Source organism: Indicator indicator, chromosome 15 (genome assembly GCF_027791375.1).
Source record: "Indicator indicator isolate 239-I01 chromosome 15, UM_Iind_1.1, whole genome shotgun sequence".
Classification (NCBI taxonomy): domain Eukaryota; kingdom Metazoa; phylum Chordata; class Aves; order Piciformes; family Indicatoridae; genus Indicator; species Indicator indicator.
In genome coordinates this window covers 8,242,288-8,260,552 of record NC_072024.1, presented here as the reverse complement: position 1 = coordinate 8,260,552, position 18,265 = coordinate 8,242,288, and the positions used below count along the sequence as shown (strand labels likewise).

The 18,265-nt window shown below is 47.3% G+C and overlaps 1 protein-coding gene across 1 annotated transcript in view; it reads right to left on the bottom strand.

The window, feature by feature from the left end:
• PRICKLE2 (prickle planar cell polarity protein 2) overlaps positions 1-11,951 on the bottom strand; it is a 106,722-nt gene extending 94,771 nt beyond the window's left edge. Inside the window, exons 1-2 of the mRNA XM_054387431.1 lie at positions 11,910-11,951; positions 11,436-11,521 (exon numbers count right to left, since the gene is read on the bottom strand). Of these exons, the coding sequence (XP_054243406.1) occupies positions 11,436-11,521; positions 11,910-11,951 (128 nt within the window). The remainder of the gene's footprint in view (positions 1-11,435; positions 11,522-11,909) is intronic.
• Between the last annotated feature and the right edge of the window lie 6,314 nt (positions 11,952-18,265).

Sequence of the window (18,265 nt, the reverse complement as noted above, 5' to 3'; positions counted from 1 at the left end):
GCCTTTGCAAGGAAGATGAAGATTGCAACCCTTTGCTAACTGGGGCCTCCTCGTTTTCCCCTCTCAGCATGCCTCAATCCCCTCCAAAGCTCAGCGTAACACCAGGCTGAGCATTAATCAACACAACATGCACTTCATCCAACTTCAGCCACCACTAGGAATATTTAAGTTTTATATTATGTGCTGGGATTATTTTTATATATATGCCACCCTGTGTCTTTTTATATACACACTCACACACACACACATATATATATAAGCAAACACACACAGAGAGTATTTCATCTCTTCAAAATATCATTTAAGCAGAGGGATTTTCTTCCCCTTCCAGCAGCTGCTGGCCAGCACAGGGATGCCGAGTGCCCTCTGCTGTACACACAGACAAATGCTTCTTTGTTCCAAAATACATAGATTTAAAAAATGCTTACAACTTTCCTTCAGACAAAATAATTATTAAAACTGCATTTGATCATTTTGAGCACAACATGCAATATGAATGCCACCAGATTCCTCCTGTCAGGCTGAAAGATTCATGTCTCCTATAAGTTACATCAGCAGAAAGTAAATAGGCTGGCCTGGACCTGCACAAGGTACAGTGTGAAAATGTTTTATTTATATGTTTGAAAATAGCAAAGGGAAATCAGAACCAACAATATAGCTTTATTATTCAGGCATTTATCTGATAGCTTCACACTTGAGCAAATCACACATCTATTACAGGTACAAGCCCAAACTATCACACAGCAACACGAAATCATTTTTCTCTCGTAAAGCAGCATTGTTCCTGCTCCTGGAAGGAAAGATAATATTGAAACATATTCAAATACACGTGTGTGAAACCGCTACACCTTGTAATAAATTATGCACTTCATATTAAAAATACAAGCGACGCTGCACAAACCCGACTTAAGAATATTAGCTTTCGTTGTCTTCTCACAGCCCAGCTCTTCTCAAATCTGACATTTAAAGGGGCCACATTTCCAGCACGGTGCCTTTATGGCACTGAACACAGAATTAACATGGCACAGCTCTGTGATGAGCATTGCCATTTGTCTGGCTGGTGAGAAGCAACAGGCCATCACCCTTGTCCCTGTCCCACTGCCACTTCTTCCAATGTTATGTAATGTTAAGGAAAAGCCCAACTTCTACAGAGTCGTGGGGTTAGCATAAAAAGGAATTAAATCATCTGCAAAGAGCCAGGGCAGGTTACAACATAAGCAGCCCAACAGCATCTCTGTCAGGGGGTCCACCTCCACCAAAGGTAGATGGCTCAAAGACTGTGTGCGTCTTCCTCTGCGGAGCAAAGCCTGCCATGACAAGCACCCAAGGGCTTACTGAGGATGGAGCAGGGCTGCATGGTGTGCAAACATCAAAATCCCTGGCATCCTGATGTATTTTTTTTCTCCCCTCAGCTTCACGCTCCCACAGAAGGAGACATCTTTTTTTAACCCGTCTCTGTGCAACACCTCGGCAGGGCCCATCTGTTCTGCAAAGCTATGCGGGCACACCTCCACACTGCCCATGGATGGCAGAAGGGGTCAAGTGGGGTCAGAGCACCCATGGGTGCAGTCTCTAGTGATGTCCAGGCCCCAAGGGTACTCTCATACAGCCAGCCTATCCTTGTCAGTGGATGAGCTGGCTGCCACCTGGCACAGCCACACTGGCACAACTGGTTCCCCATCTCTTTCAGTGACTCATGGCAGAACCTCTCCATTTCCAGCATTTGTATTCACTTCATGGCCTGGATTTCCTCAAGAAGGTAGTACCCAAGAAAACAACACCCCTCTAACACCCTCCTATAAATGTGCCCACATGAAGCTGCCCAAAAATATTTCAGTTAATTTGTAACATGAAGTCCTTTACCAGCATATTTTCCCCAACAGAATGATGGCATTTTTTACAACTTTTCATCTTGCTATTCTCAGTTATTCTTGTCCTAGATTCCCCATCTTGGTTGAAGGCCAAGCATCACTAGTTGAGCCAGAGGGAATATAAAAGCATCTTTCTAAGACGCTATAGAAAGGAAGAAGAATTGGACCCTGGGAGCCAATTCACTTTCATGCCTTGGGTATTTAAGGATCAAACACGCATTTGTGAGCTGACACCAGTTAAAAAAGGTGGCTTTAAGACTTCACAGCATCTAAAGAAGCCTCTAAAGCATCTTTTTACCAACTAGAGTGGAAGAGAAAGCCAGGAGCAGCGATGAATCCCAGAGTACAGCTGTTGAGCCTCTGAGGACAACCAGTAGAGGGGACAGCCAGGCTCATTGGTGACTCCAGGTAGCACCACAGGTACTGAGCACTTGCAGCGCTGCTCTGCATGCAAAGCAAACAGCCAAAAGACACGGAAACAGGAACCACCCAAGACATGCTGGGGAGGTTTCCTATGGTTACTGCTGCCATGGAAATATTTTTTTGTTGGCTTGATCTAAATAATATCTGGCTCCTTGGCTGCAGTACACTTCCTGCAAGGCTGGGTTGGATCCTTAGACCTGCATCAAGCACCAGCCACCTCCAAACTGGCCCCAGAGCATCTAAAACCCAAGCTGCTCAGGGCTTTCCTCTAGGCTCTCTGGGGGCTCATGGCTTGGTTTCAAGGAGAAGAGGAGGAGGAAAAAAAGTGGAGAGGGGGAAGAAGGGGAGGAAAAAAAGACATCTTTTTACTAATTGCTCGCAGCTGTGGCTGAGCTGCTTCCATTTCGGCTGCCAGGAGCTGGAGCTGATGGGGAGCTTGATCCTTCTCTCCCCAATGGGCTCCAATGCAAGAGAAACCCCTGGCAGGGAGAGGGACTTGCCTCCATCCATCCACAGGCTCTGTGGAAGGATTTCAATAATTATATTTATATACTCCCCTTATCAGCAAGAGCAGCCATTATGTCTTTTATCACTGCAGTGGCGGCATCTGCACGAGGGCAATTGATAGGGGATGAAATATTCGCTGCGACGGCCGAGTACAAAGTGCCTCCCTCTGCTGTAAGAATAACAATGGTAATGCTTAGCTCTCCAAATGCTAAGCTTAGCATCGAGGCCCTGCAGAGAGCAAAAAGCCACATGCAGGGGAAGAAATGTCCCTTCCAGCAGCAGAGAGGAGCACCCTGAATTTTATATACACCTCTCATGTATCGATGAATCTGAGCAAGGCTCTGGCCATTGGCCACCCCAGGGCTCGACTGCTGAACGCTTCGAGCCCATGAGGACACCGACAGCCCACAAGAAAAAAAAAAAAGAATCTCTTTACAGTCATGCTCATGAGGCTTACCCTTGAAACTAGTCTTCCTTGCATCAGACAATTCTGCTAATGTTACAAATTCCTCCGACATTAGATAGTGACCGCAGAGATACTGCCTGTGCGGGAAAGAGCCCCCAGCCCGGCCACGGCTGGGAGATTATTCATTGGAAAAAAAAAAAGCAAATATCCAAATGAGCATCATGAATTGCAAAACCATCTGCCAAAGGTCTCAGCTGATGCTATCAACCGTCCTTAAGCTCGGTGATAGACTTACAAGCCAGACAATGAAAACGCAATTGATTATTTGAAGAGTGACTCACTGGAGTAACAAGGATGGATTACTGGGTGAGGGGAAAGAATGTCTTTGAAAAAAAAAAAAAAAAGGTTGCAGATTGACTTTTTAAAGGCAAACAGAATGAGAACAAAACCTGTGAAAAACTCTTGAAAGCACTGAACAGCCCTATACAGCAGAAAGAACCAAAGGCGGCAGCGAATACCTACACCCTGGCCCCTCCAGCCGACGATCTTGGGTACCAGCATTCATCCACCCAATCCAGCCTTCTTTCCAAACTGGGGGCTGGGAGCTCATTTCCATGCCACATCACATGCCTGTTGCAAATCCTCTATTAAAGGAGTTTTCTCAGGTGGGCGATGTCAGCTGCAGGCAGCACCACTGGGGCTCTCTGAGGGTCAGTGGAACACATCCTGCATGGAAAGCTGACTCTATGCACCTCTGCAGGGCCAGCAAGGAGGACTGAGAGGGCTGAGGCAGAGCAGCAAAACTCAATAAGCAGATGGGGATGCTGAAGGCAAGGATGGTAGCCCAGCTTTGCAGACCACAGACCTACGTGACCCTTAATTTCCCATCCCCTCGTTCTCACCAGCTCAGCAGAGGCTTCAACGACCAATTGAATCTGTTAACCTGGGCTTAGAGGGTCTGCACAGGGAGCTCAGGACCTTATGGATCCAGCAGCACCAAGCTGTTAAATCGGTTCATCATATCCCTCTCCATCACGCTTCATGTGGCACCCAAATCCATAACCACAGCCATCAGCACTGACAACTGTCTGCTTGAAGGAGACCTCCACTGTAAGCCAATCCATCCCCCTCTCAGGTTTTGCAGGTCTGTCTTCTCCCCAAAAGGCTCCAAGGGGAAGTTGAGCCTCACTGGTATCCAGCAGCACAGCCCCACGGCCAGTGCACTGGGAAAGCCACTCTTGTGTTGGGATGGCAAACCTCACCAGGCAGATAACATTTCACTCTTTGCATACCAAAAAACAGCTGTAGTCACTTTCCTAAAAACCTCAGTGCAACCAAACCAAACCAACTTTTAAAAGGATTTGTTTAGTCTAGGAGTAAAATGTCAGGTAAAGTATGAATTTGGTGCTCATCCACTCTAATTCTTCCACCATCAGTGTCATTCACAATCACTCCAGAAACAGAACAAACCCCCCAACCCAAACCCACAACAGCTTATTAGTGGCTTTCCAGCCCGTTGACAGAATGAGAATTGCACAAGGCCGCTTCAAAACAGACAGAAAAAACACCCACACTGCCCTTTCTCCAAGAGAAACTCTACTTTTTTTGGCTTTTTCTGGCAGCTCAGCTGCAATGGAGCAGGGCAGAGCCTGGCTGCAGAACAACTCCAGTTACACCAGCTGCAGACTAGGGCTCTGTGTTCAGCTGAAATTTAATCAAGAAGTGTCTCAAACTCCTTTGAGTTCTTGCAATACAATCCTGAGTGGCTTGTAAAGGACTTCAAACAGGCTCCCTGGGCTTGCCCGGAAACAAGCACATACCTCACCTGCTCTTTTGTACATCGCATACAAAAAATTAAAGAATTTATTTTAGGCTTTTTGCCAGGCACAACATTGCCTCCAACATTGTAATGCTCTGCTAAAGTGGATATCGTGTCTCCCAGCCAACACAAACAGGATACCTTATCAGTCTCGGCTGTTCTAAGTGCTGTTTCAGCAGCAGGGCATGAAGATGTGGAAGAAAAAGGCCAAGAAAATTGGTTGGGAGTTCCTTAAATGCAACTGTGTGCTTGACATTTATGTAAAGATGGATTGTCCCAGGGCAGGATGAAGCTGATCCCTATTCTCAAACCCACCCAAACTCCCAACCTGATGGCTCAGCTGCCCCTCAGCAGAGACACTGTAGGAGGCTGCAGCACCCTCCTCCTTCCCTGCTGCCACAGGGGTTGAAAATTCAAAGAAAAAGTAGACCTCGATTTTTCAAAGACTCACACAAATGCTTAAGTAAATAGGACAAGTGAAGTCATTTATGCTAAGCAAAGTGCACACTCCAGCATCATCCTGAGCGGAAGTTCACCACACACAGCAGCCACCCACCCCAAATTACCCTGGACACAGAAGCTGAAGAACAGTTTGTCAATGAGTAACCTGGCAGGGAAGGGTTTCTCCTTTCTGAATTGCTTAGGACACAAAAACCAACCAAACAAAAAACCCCACACCACATTAAAAACAAGCCAGCAATACTGAACCCTTTTGCAAAAGGCTTTAAAATCAGCAGGCAAAGCCTATCTTTGATTTTTTTTGTGCATCCCCTCCACCAGGACAGCAACATCCTCAGAAGCCAGGGGCCTGCCCAGCCCCAGGGCGAGGCACAGGTCCCCTGGGGACAGCAGCCTGTTTGCCCCCTCAGCAGTCCCTCAGGGGTTTGTCTCCAGAGCAGTGGGATGGATAGTGCTGGACAAACCACACCAGCAGGGTTTTGCCTGTTTCAGCAGGTTCTCCACTGCAAAATGAAAAGCCTGCTAAAACCCACTGGCACAGTTGGCCAGGTCAGCGATGCAAGCAGGCTCATTCAAGATAAGGTATTGTTACTCTCACATCTCCAAAGCCTTTCAAAGAAACATGCAAGGATGTGTGGAATATCTGAATCCTAAAGGAGAGAGGCACAAAGCATTTTATTCATGAAAGGGGAAAGCTGGGAGTGTCCGAGAAAGATACATAACCTACCAAAAATGCTGAAAACATATGGAAGCAATAATCTGTACTTTTTTTTTTTTTTTCATTTTGGAAAGTAGAAACAAATGCTTCAGAATTTGGTACTATTCGTTCACGTGGTGCATTACCGATGTTATTGTTTCTGCTCTCTGGATGAGGCACTCAGCATCAAAACAGTGACCCAAATGTGCTCTGGGGTGCCTGTGTAACCCTGCTCAGATGTCCCTCCTGCAGTCAGCAGGGCCAGCACCAGGCAAATGATGTCTGAGACTGCAAACACATACAGAGTGTCTCATTGCTTGCCATGCACAGGCAGATGATGTCCAGAGCACTGGGCACTGGATAAACACAAAAAGAAAACAAACGCCCACTGCCACTAGCAACTCCCTGCCTACAGTCAACAAGGCAGAGGTGAGAGTTGCAAAGCGTCCTAGCCACCATCCCTCAGCAACCTCAAACATCTCTGGGCTTCTGGTCAACTACCTTATATACCAGGTCACCAGCTCACAATACACAACTATTTTTCTTTATCCATAGGTTTTTATGTGCTCAATTATAACCTTTTGGGCTGTTCCTGTATCATCCCAGATCTCCATGTGGTCTCCTGAGAAGATGGGAAATTTGTCCTTGCAGATGATCTCAGATTGGATGAAGCCAGATGTGAACAGACTTCTGTGGGACTGGCTACAGCTCATTACAGTGAGATGTCAAGTTAATGAAATCAACACTGAAAACAATTGTATCACCAAAACTTCACCTGATAATATGGAGTATGACTAAGTATTAAGTCAACAACTACAGAAATTGTTGCCCTGGTTGGCAGGGCACAGGCATTACAGGCTGTACAAACATACACTACTGATAGAGACACCCTCATGTGTGACAGCAACACATGAAGAGAAGCAGATCTCTTTCCCACCAAAATGTCATTTCAAGGAGCAAAGATTACACAGCATATGCAAGAAAAAAAGAGGCTCCAAGAAAAAGACGTAAAACACAATCTCACACTGAAATGGAGACCTCAGTAAGGCAGTCTTTGTCTTTATGTCATGTTTATTACTGTTATTTAAATGCTTCTGCAAACCAGAAGAATAACTATGGCAACACAGACCTCTCCAAAGGTTTTCAGACACTATTTTAAAAATTATCTTATCTGCCACAGCATCTGAATGCCTTCCCTCTGAAATCAGCCGCATGCCACTGTCTCTGCAGGCTTTTGCAAACCAGGTGGTACATCCCCCAACTCCTCAAACCAGAGCTCAAATACCAGCCTGAGATTTAGCTGTCCTGCACCTACAGTTTTAGGTGGTGGTTTTGGAGGAGAAGGCAAACAGCAGGGAACAGCAAGGTCTGTTGAACTGCCAGAGTATCATTTTTTGCAAGGCTTTTGGAAGGAACAAACAAACTGTGCCTCTGTGTGCTAAACACATGTCAATCTCCCAACGCGAAGGATCCGCTATTTTAAATACAGTACTAAGGCTGTAATTTTATTTCGCCCAGAGTAAATCCAAAATTAGTTCTTCACAGTAGGCTTAACAGCAGCAAAAGCCACTCGCTCCCTTCCTGGGGCTGCCCGCCATTTGTCACCTTTAAGGTTTGCATATTCCCACTAATTGCACAAGGACTAGGTTACAAATTCCCTTTCCCTGCTCCCAGACCACCTCCCTCGAAGGCTTTTCTAATGCAAGACATTATGCAAAAGACACTCCTAATGGCTATTCATTCACCAAACTCCAGTGACAGCTTTATTTAATGCCAAAGCTTGTTAACAAGCTGAATGGCACACAGTTTAATGTAATGCAGATCTGATTAGAAAACAGCACCCTGGCTCCTAAGGAGTCAAGAGATTTTTATTGATTTTGATTTCACTTTTTTTCTACACAAAGCCACCTTTCAAGTATCGACCTGTATTAACGAGGATTTGGTTATGTACACCCCATTTCCACCCTCCAGACCACAGCCCACGCAGATGAACTTTTCAATCCTTATGTACTGTACTGACAACCTACCAGGAGTCATTTTGCCGTTCAGGCCAAAAGAAACCGCAGGTTAATGCCAGTTACAGCTTGATAGCTGGTGTCCTCACAGACTTCACGCCCAAGGATGATGGAATTCAATCTTCAGTCTTTGCAGACAAACCACTTAACTTTCTTCTCTTTGGGGCTAAATGATTTAAAACTGAAAATTGAATTTCTGCCTTACAATGAGAGGCAGAGGTCTGTGGCACACAGGAGGTCTGACAGTTTACAAGGGGTACTACACAGGGAGTGGGCTCCAGCTTAATCATGTCTGTAACACAGGGTGTTTTCAATTCCTTGCTTCCACCAAGACAGTATTAAATATACCAACAGTTTTACAGGATAATTCACTCACTACCTTGAATTTGAGATTACAATTTCAGAGAAAAATTAAGAAGATTCAAAACCAAACTCTAAACCCAGGGACATTTGTTAATTACTTAGCAATCCCCTTTCATCTTCTCTTTCCACATCATCTACAGTGCTGAGACCAGTTTTATTCTGAAAAGACAACAGTTCTACAGAATTCAATTTATTTTTTGAGTGGTTTCCCTGGCTCAGGAAGTATGCATGTGCTTCCAAGGAATGATAAATTCAGACATCTCCCCATCTGAGAAAAGTGGCTTTTAAGGGAACATACAGGCACAGAAATCTTTGGCAGCTAACAAAGCAGTTTGTCTGCTTGATGGAGTAGCTGCACAGATCATACCTAGAATCACAGGTAAGTAGAAAATACAGTCCTGCATAATTAGGTTTACAACAATGCCTGCCTCAGCAATGGTCTCAGTGCCTGCAAGCTTATAAATTCATTTCCTTCTCCCTAAAGCCTATCACCAGTACTGATCTTTGAAGCAAAAAGTCCCATTTGCACTTATCAGCAGAATTCCACTATTAAAGGATTATAAGGCAGCTTACAAATCTCTAGTGGTTAATTGATCTGAGTTTGTATCCTTAATCTGTGGATCTCCTTGCAAACCCTTGTTTTACTCCAATCTCATTCTGCAGGTTGAGGTTTCAGTGAGCATCCCCAGCAGGAGGTGGCTGTGTCACCTCCTGTGCAGAGGGCACAGGCTCCTCAGTGTGTTTTTGACCTTACAAAGTTACTATTAGTGATTTGCCTGCTTACAAGCCCCTGGCATTAAGAGGCCACTGGCTAGTGAAAAATGAACCTGCTTCTTCTCAATTCTTCTCTATTGTGTGCTGGCAAATAGGTTGCCTTTATTTGGTTTAATTGCCTAATTACTCTTTTATCAAGGCAATTAAATGTGAATGTGCACAGGTGGGCTTTCCAGTGGGCTTGTCCAGCTTCCAGTGTAAAATAACTTGGCATAAGGTCTAACTGAGCATTGCCTGCCCACTTCGGGGGATGCAAAGACTCTGGGGGCAACCCCCCCCCCCTACCCAAGATATCCCCACCCTTTTGCCCTAGGGCAGGTAATGTTTTCATTCCCAAGAAAAGGCTGCTGGAACATTCCACACACTTTTAACCAAAATCCCTGGCAAGGATCACTCAGAAAAGGACAGCTACAAGACAGTGATGCATGATCTTGGGGTCTCCTGATCCACCTCCTATATTTGGGATTTTGCAGGAGCATGGTGTGCTGGTACAGAGGGCACAACCTGAACAGAGCCACCACACCACTCTCATCTGATACTCCCCAAGCAGCTGAGTGCCTCTTTGGCTGAGCCACTTGGCCTTCAATAGGATGATATCAAAATTCAATTCATTCTTTAAAAGCCACTACGTAATTCTACCTTCTGAGATAATGAAATACAAAACACAGCAACTCATAAGTCCTCGGAGCAGACGACAAAGTTTGGTGACTAAAGTTTTTTTCCTTATCCTACATTTGAAAGTTCCTCTTAACATTTAAGCATTATAAAGCAATTCTGCTACAACGTGAAGAAAGCTGGGGCAACTCAGGAAAGCCATTTATAAGCCCTGAAAAGAAGACAACTCAGGGGTGACCTTACAAATCTATTAAAATTGGAAGGGTATCAGGAGACCACAGCTCCTGCAGTCTAGGAAGAGGGGGAGTCTTCATCTTCTAAAGGTCTGAGGTGGGACACTGTGCACTTGGATGCACCACCAGTACCTGTGAAGGCCCAGGCTGGAGGACCACAATGAGCCCCATTTGCCGCTGCACATCCCTAACGGAAACTTTAGCCCATGGACTCTGTCCCACCCCACCCTGGAGCAAATACCACTGTGAATGATGATTAGGAAGGATGAAGATTAAGATACAACTCATCGGAAATTCCCCTTCTCGCTCTGAACCTGTGCTTTAATCTGCTGAGACACAGCTCTGAGAAATAGGGCAGAGCATGGCAGATGCTGGAGAAAAGGGTACACTCTACAAAATAAGGTTTAAAGGTCACTAAAGGCTCCCCGGCCTAATAAGTCTGTGCACCAGCTCCCAGAGCCCACAGCCCAGATTTAATATCACCAAGTCCCAGATCACCCATGAGCAGGAACTCATTTCCAGGCAGCACAAGGCAGAGAGGGGAGAATGGGCTGATCCAGAACATCACCAGAGCTGGTGGTGCCTCCTAGGCATCAGCACTGTAGGTTTTGTATAGGACACAACAGAAATAGCCAAAAATGCTTGTTCATGCCTACCCACGCCCCCATTCACCTCAACAGCTAAATCTCTGCTTGGCAAGAGATTTATCCCCAAGAGGGGATAAATCCCACCATGGAGCCACAGCGGGAGGTGGGAGTTTCACTCAGCAGTTTAGTGTAAACCACTCAGAAGCCCCTTAGCCCCAACTCTCCCTTCCCACCCCACCCCAGGCTGTTCCTGCCAGGCAAGGCAGTTTTCAGCCCCTGGCACAACCTAGGGCAGCAGGACGAACCCCTGACCGCGGCCGGGAGCAGAGCAGCTGCCAGGTGGTAATTAACAAACCAGTTACCCCAGTCCCACGTCTGGATCCTAGCTGCGCCCCGCATCAGCGGCAGGCAAGGGCACACCTGCGTGCTGCTCGGCGACGCAGACAAACCCACCCGTGCCTCCAGAACCACCAGCCCGAGTGGACAACGCCTTGAAGATTAACACAAGCGCTCCTCCACCAAAAAGCCACGTTCGCACTCTGGGTGCACGCAGAGTTGGGAGGGAGCCACAAACCTGTGGCAAGGGAGAGACACTGGGGTCCCGCTGCCCTCAGGGGATATGGCGATGGGATGGGGCGACGGGACGGGGGTGTCGCCGGGCCTTACCTCCACTTGTGCAGGGCGAAGCCGGGACACTGATCCCCGCAGGTGTTGCAGGGCTGGCCCCGCTCAGGCTCCCCCGATGCCGTCAGCTGCAACAAACCGCAGAGATCAGCCGCGGCGACCTCAGCTACGGGACAGGGGGAACAGCAACGTGCCGGGAGTACAGGGATGGGGAGCACGCCCGGGAGAAAGGGGATACTTGTGACGAAAGGAGCACCCGCACAGCTGGGAGATGAGGCAGGGGATGGGAGGACACACACCCGAAGAAAGGGTGGTGAAGAGGGCAACACAGGCACCGCAGCGGGGGCGCAGCTCGAGCGGGCAGCGGGACGGAGCCACAGGTTGGGGCGAAGGTTCGCACCCTGCGGGATGAGATAGGATAGGACGGGACGGGACGGGACGGGACGGGACGGGACGGGACGGGACGGGACGGGACGGGACGTCGAAGGGAGAACCCCCCCCCGCCCCGGCACTCACCGACCGGCCGGAGAGCCGCTTGCGGGAGCCGCGGCCGAACATGGCAGCGCAAAGCCGCGCTCCGCGGAGCCCAGCGCAGCCCAACCCGAGTGCGCGGCAGCAACCGCCCTGGCCCGCCCCCCCCCACGGCGGCCGCCCCTCCGCCGCGCTCCCGCCCCTTCACTCCGCCCCTCGGCACGGCAGGCACCGCCCCGGGAGAGCACGGCTACCCCTCCTCAGCCACGGGTCAGCGGCTCTTACCGCCCCGCCGCAGCGCAGCGCCAGCTGTCATCACTCCGCTCTAGAGTTAACGACCCTCTCCGGGCCCTTCACGGAGCTGGCTGTTGTCCCGCCGCACCTAAGCAGCTTTGCCCGGCACTGCAGTGCGCTCGTAACGCTCCAGAGCACGAGTGTTAATAAAAAACCTGAGCTCCAGAGAAGAGATGGGAGTCTGCCCGAATGAAGAAGCACGCACTGAAGTTACAGCTCTGAACAGGAGAGGGGGGGCTCTGGGAAGGTGGGGTGGGTGTGTTTACTGGAATAGGCAAAAGCAAACAGCCTGGGTTCCTGTTGGACTTCTGTTCTCCTCATGGAGAACAGATTTAATCCACAAACAGGAGCAGGGTGCAGGAGAAACATAATCATGTGAAATATAATTGCAGCCTGAGATGCTGGGCTAGGACGCTTGTTACACCCTCAGAGCTCCTGGTCCTCCTAGAACTACATGTGGGCCAGCAGGGCTAAGAGCTTTGGGACAGCCCAGCCATCAGCCCGCAATTGTCATGTGCTACAAAGGCATCCCCATGGCAAAAAACTAGCCCATACCCCTGGGGTTTGCAATCAAACAGCGCATCTGGAGCAAGACAGAGCAAAATGAAACACGGGGAGAAGGGGGAGCAATGAACACACTTCATGGAGTACAAGGGTCCTCAGGAACTTGTCCCCAGTGGAGATGGAGCAGCTTCACCATTAGCATTTCACAGCCTCACCCGTGGTTATTCACAGACCCTGTCATCTCCTTCCCTGTCTCTCTGTTCCTCTGCCCTGCTGCGTCACAGCTGGTTAAAACTGTAATGCCTTGATAGGTTCTTTTCATTTAATCTGTTCCTGTTTTTGTCAATTTTTCACCTGTGTCTTCCTCTCTAGTAGACTGAAATGAGGCTGAGCTGTGTGGTTGTCTTTTGAAGAGCCTCAGAGAAAAAAAGTTTCAGGGAGATTTTTCGCTCTTTCCTCCCATAAATGTTGGTCTTTCAAAAAACAACCAACCAACCAACCAACTCACACCCACTCACCCCCTCTGTAAAAATCCTACCAAAAACTAAACAGGAGTAATTTTTTTTTGGTGGGCTTTCTGCATGTCAGTGGGAAATATTGACATCCCACCCTGCTCTGGTTTTCTGCAGTTGCTGGTTTTACCCTTCCAAAACCCTCCAGCTTCCCTCCATTGCTCCCTTCTGCTAAATTTCCTCACTATTTTTCTCCTTGGTTTTTCTCTCTGTTTCCAGCACATTCAGTGGTACATTAATACGTTCAAATTCTCAGGGGAAGGGGTGATCTTTTCTTGCTGTTATCTCTATTGAAGGTCAGCAGGATTTCATGGAAAAAGAATCATGCGGAAGAACCTGAAAATCTCCAACACTTTGTGTGTCTTTCACAAGATTCAGAATATATAAAACTCCAATTAAAGCTGCCGAAATAAAAGCATTTTTTGGATATAAGGCTTGTAACAAGATTCAACGTGCTGTGGGAAATGCTTTAAAGGTGACCTGCAAATCTTCTTTAATTGCTTTGCTGTTGCAAGCAATGCTGTCTGCCCTCAATAACAGGGCTGGTGAGGACATCTGCTATAAGTTTAAAACAGCAAAAGTAAGTCAAAGTTGGAGGGTAAATTCCTTGGAGGTGTGGCTGTGCTGAATCACGGCTTCAGGCTGCTGATGAAGAGGCAGGTCCTAAATCACTTCTTAAAACAAGACAGGTTGGTCTCTTCCCTCCACTCCAAGCTGTTCATGGAGCCACCAAATTTGCCTGCCACCCTATATGGCTTTGTATCTTCCAGCCTCGTTTCAGTAGATACTGCAGATGCTGGTGGGCGGCTTCTCAATACACAGGCAAAAAGCAGGGAAGGCTCTGAGACTTGCACCAGTGTGTTCAAAGAGAGGGGGGAAATGAGGGCTCAGCCTGGGAATGCAGGAGATGCAGATAAGAAGGTTCCTCAGTGCATCTACTCTGGTGCAGCAGGAGGGGGATCTGGGGAATTCATGTCTACCTAGAGCTGTGAAAACATTCAGGTATCAAAGACCCCAGTGGAGTCAAGCCTTTAGGGACTCCTAAATATAGCACCTAAATATCTCATGAAGAAGTAGTTTCCCTCTGGCCCAAGACATCCAGGGCAAATGACAGGCTAGTCAGGAGGACTTGGTCTACATTTTGCAGATGTTCAGATGCTGCATCTACATAAGGAAGCAGCCAGGCCAGAACATCATCTCTAGGATGTATTTGGGAAAGGGAGGGAAGACATTATCTCACTGGCCTGAATGCTCCTCTTCTCTTTCCTCCCCCAGAAAAGCTGCCAAGAGTAAAGATCTCTCAGGAAATAAACTCCCACTCCCTTGTTCTCACCGTGTTCGAAGGGGATGATGCACATATCCTGGCATGGCTGGGCAGGCAGGGGACAGGAACACAGATCCAACCCTACCTGTGCTACCTCAGGAGGTACTTTCAAAAGAGGTTTTTGTATTTTTCTTTTTTTTTTTTTTTTTTTTAACATGTAGATCTTCTTCCTGAGAGAAAACAGACTCAGCTTGGAGGTGGAAGGTGTCAGATACTGCTGTCAAATAGGCTCAGCAACAGAGACACATGAATAATATATATCAGACAGTTTGTCTGACAAATTATTGTTTCTGCTGTCACTTAAATTGCTCCATATATCATCTTCCCTTCCCATTTCTGTTTCAACCAAACCTGCCTAGAGATGACATTTCTTCCAACCCTTCTTATGATGAAGCCGGGTTAAACCCCAGTTTGCTCTATTCATGCACTGTGAGATGTACCCCTTTCCCTTTGGAAGTTCTGTCTGATTAAGAAGAGTGAAATAGCAGGGGTGCTCTACTTTTCTTGCTCCTTGTTGTACTACAGAAATATTTATGATTACAACCAGAGAGCTCAGAGGAAGGTAAATGCAGCTCCTGTGTTACCTTTCAGTCACAACCTGTGTGTTGCAGGGGCTGTCATGGCATCTGTGAAGGAAAGAAGCCCTGAATTCAGGGCAAGAACTGCAGTGGCCACAGTGTACCAGGCTGTGTTAGAACTTGTGGCTCAGTAGCCCTGGCTCTGGTCACAAGCCCTGCAAAGCATCTTTGTCCAACACACATATTGTGCTGTGTCTCCTGGTGACATAAATGCACTTCAAGCAAATTTAACTTCTGGCAGCAGAAGGTGAAAAGAAGCAGCCCATGTTGCTGCAGAGCTTGCCCAAGCCCAAGGTATATGCTCAGCCTCACAGCTCTGCTGACTCTCACCTTGCAGTACGTCCCACTGCTGCACATGGAGGAATGAAGATGCCATTTGGGCTCTGCTTCCCCGATGATCTCCATCCCTTTGAGACACCAGCTTGAGCAGCAGCAGTAAAGAAGTTATTTGTGCCCAAGGCCAGTGGGAAAATCTAACCACCCAGGACAAGGAGCTGCAGATCCACAGCAGTAGCTGCAACTAGGGGATGGGAAATACGGGAACAACATTTGCTACCAAAGACTATGGAGTCTGTGTGTCCTGCTTTGGTTCAGCGCTTTTGAATGGGAGTTATCTGGCAGACACAACGCTTCTGTGTAGGGAGCCAGGAAAGTTGAAGTTTGCTAGTCTTTCCAGGAGTGCGCCCCCAGCTCTCTTCCTACACTATAACCCATGCTTTGTGTGAGAAAATCACCTCCACAATACCTGCAGAAAACTCTTGGCACACCTCCATCAGCTCTGATACCCCTGTGCCTCCTGCAGTCGAGCCTTGATCTGACCATCATCACCAAGGTAGCTGTACCACCAGCTGAAAACACTGGAGCAAGGCAGAAGGCAGCTCTCATTTTGTCTTCTGGACCCATACATTTCTCCCCTCCTCTATAGTGTCAAGGTGAATTTGGTTGCGACAGACCAAGTCAGTTCCTTCGTGGTTCCTCCTGCCAGCAGCCTGCACAGGTGAATTACAGCTCAACGTGAACCCTGTCTCTATCTAGTACCCTGAAGGTAATAAATGTTTGACTGTTATTAGGCATTTATTGTCCGAAGCCTTTCAACAACAAAAGGAGGGCTTAAAAAATGCCTCCAAGTGCTGAGGGAGTGTGCTGGGAACCAGGCATCTATTTTACTGCATACTTCTTCTACCAAGCCTCCTCTTTCCTCAGTAAACATTCTCCTATGAGGGTCTTTTAGGAAGGAAACAATTCAGCATTTCCACTTTTTCCAGCTCCAAGATTTGCAATTTCTGCAGGCAGAAAAGGCTCAAACCCTAATTTGAGGTGGGGATATGGAATTTCAATCTGTGCTGTGCACAACAGGAACCCAGGCCGGGATGAATCATGCAACGTTACTTCTTTTTTTTTTTTTTTTTTTTTTTTTTGCACTGCGTAGGTTTTTCTAGGGCATATTCCATCAGGCACAGATTGGTCAAATCCACTTTGAACATTCCTCACACTGTTAGTCCATGGCACACACACTTCAGGTGTCAGAAACAGTAACAAAGTGGGCTTAGCAACTTAACAAAACCCTTCCATTATTTCTTGCGGATTTTCCAAGTGCTCTTTATCACAGCCATTTGACTACTATTTTTTTTGTTAGATTTGTCAGTTCTGAGGTATTTTGATTAAAACAGTACTGAGTAATTTCACCTTTTTTCCTTCATCAGCACAGTAATTTGTAAATATCCCAGGAATTTTTTTTTTCGTCCTCCCACCCAGGAATGCAAATGGCCATTATGTACTCCCCAAGGTATCTCCAAATAACCCTTCTCCTTTTAACCTTAGGATTTTATTGTGTTTGTTGCTAGGTAACTGAGTAAGATTTATAGCCATCTATTGTTAATTTTGAAGGCAGTCTTCAATTTCCCTGTAAATAGCATTTGGGAGTTGGAGTCCACACCAATAAAAACTTGCAGCCCAGTCCCACTCCGTGGAGAGGAGCACCTGCTGTGGAACATGGAGCCAAGTAGATACACAAAACTCACTCCTTCGAAAAAGGGCCCAGCACCCCTCAAACTGGGCAGGCTGTATGCTACTGGGGTGCTGGGTAGACCTCAGGCTTCTCAGGCTCTGGTGCCAGTGCAGCAAAATGCTGGGGCACGGGTTGCTGTGCACTGAGTGCACCCTGGCTGCCGCCCCACTCCCCTCCCTCCTGCTCCCCTTCCAGCCCCCTCCTCGCCCTTGCAGGCTGTGACTCGCTCCCTGAAATGACAACGCTGCAGCTTTTCCCCAGAACTGGATTTCTTCCCTGTCAAGCTCAAGGCTCCTCAGGCACAGCTCTACCTCCCCTCTCTTTGAGGAGAGGTGGGTGGTGGGTGGCCCCAGTTCATGATGTTCCTTAATGCTTTGCAATTTGAGGCTAAACAAAGCAATCAAGTGGGGCTCTGCCAATTTGCACAAAACGTCCTCGCGCTATAGCAACAAGTAATTTTCTACTATTCCTCTCTCACTCCCTTGAGCTCTCTTGCAGTCCAACAGAATTATTTGCTTTATGCCGTAAATTCACACTTCTGTCATGCTTAATTTTCAGGACCGTTCCTGAAGATGAGAAAAAGCAAATCTACTTGAGGTAACTCACAGAGAGGCTAGGGTCAGCAGCCAACCAGGAGGTGAGCTGTCAGGAGTGGAGCCACTCTGCCCTTTGCTTGCAGTGGCACTGGAAGCATCACAGATGTTCTTCAGTCTTCACATTAATCATGCATTTGCCATCCTATAGGGGAAAAGGTCCCTGCATTCACTTTTTTTTTTAAAAGCTGCTTTATTGTCTCTTTTGATTAGGGGAAAGGAAAATAGCCTTTTTCTTCTTGTCTCACATGATTGAAACCTGCTGATAAATAGAGTGAGATCTGACAGTAGGGAACTAGAATCAGGCAGGAGTCAGGCAGCTGCTCTGGGGGAAAATTCAGAAACTACATCTGTGGTCCCTGAGATGCCCTAAATGGGTTCTCTTCTGTTCACCAATGTTATCAGCTTTTACATTTGTGCTATTTTTACCTGCTGGAGTTACCAGCTCTTTGGCTCAGGCAAACAGCCCAGGACCTTCCTGCTGTCTAAAGCTTCTGATACCCCCAAGTCAAATGCTTCTCTACATTTATGGTCTTGAAAGGAGCAGGCCATTAGGAATGATCAAATCAGACAATATTATTAGCGAAA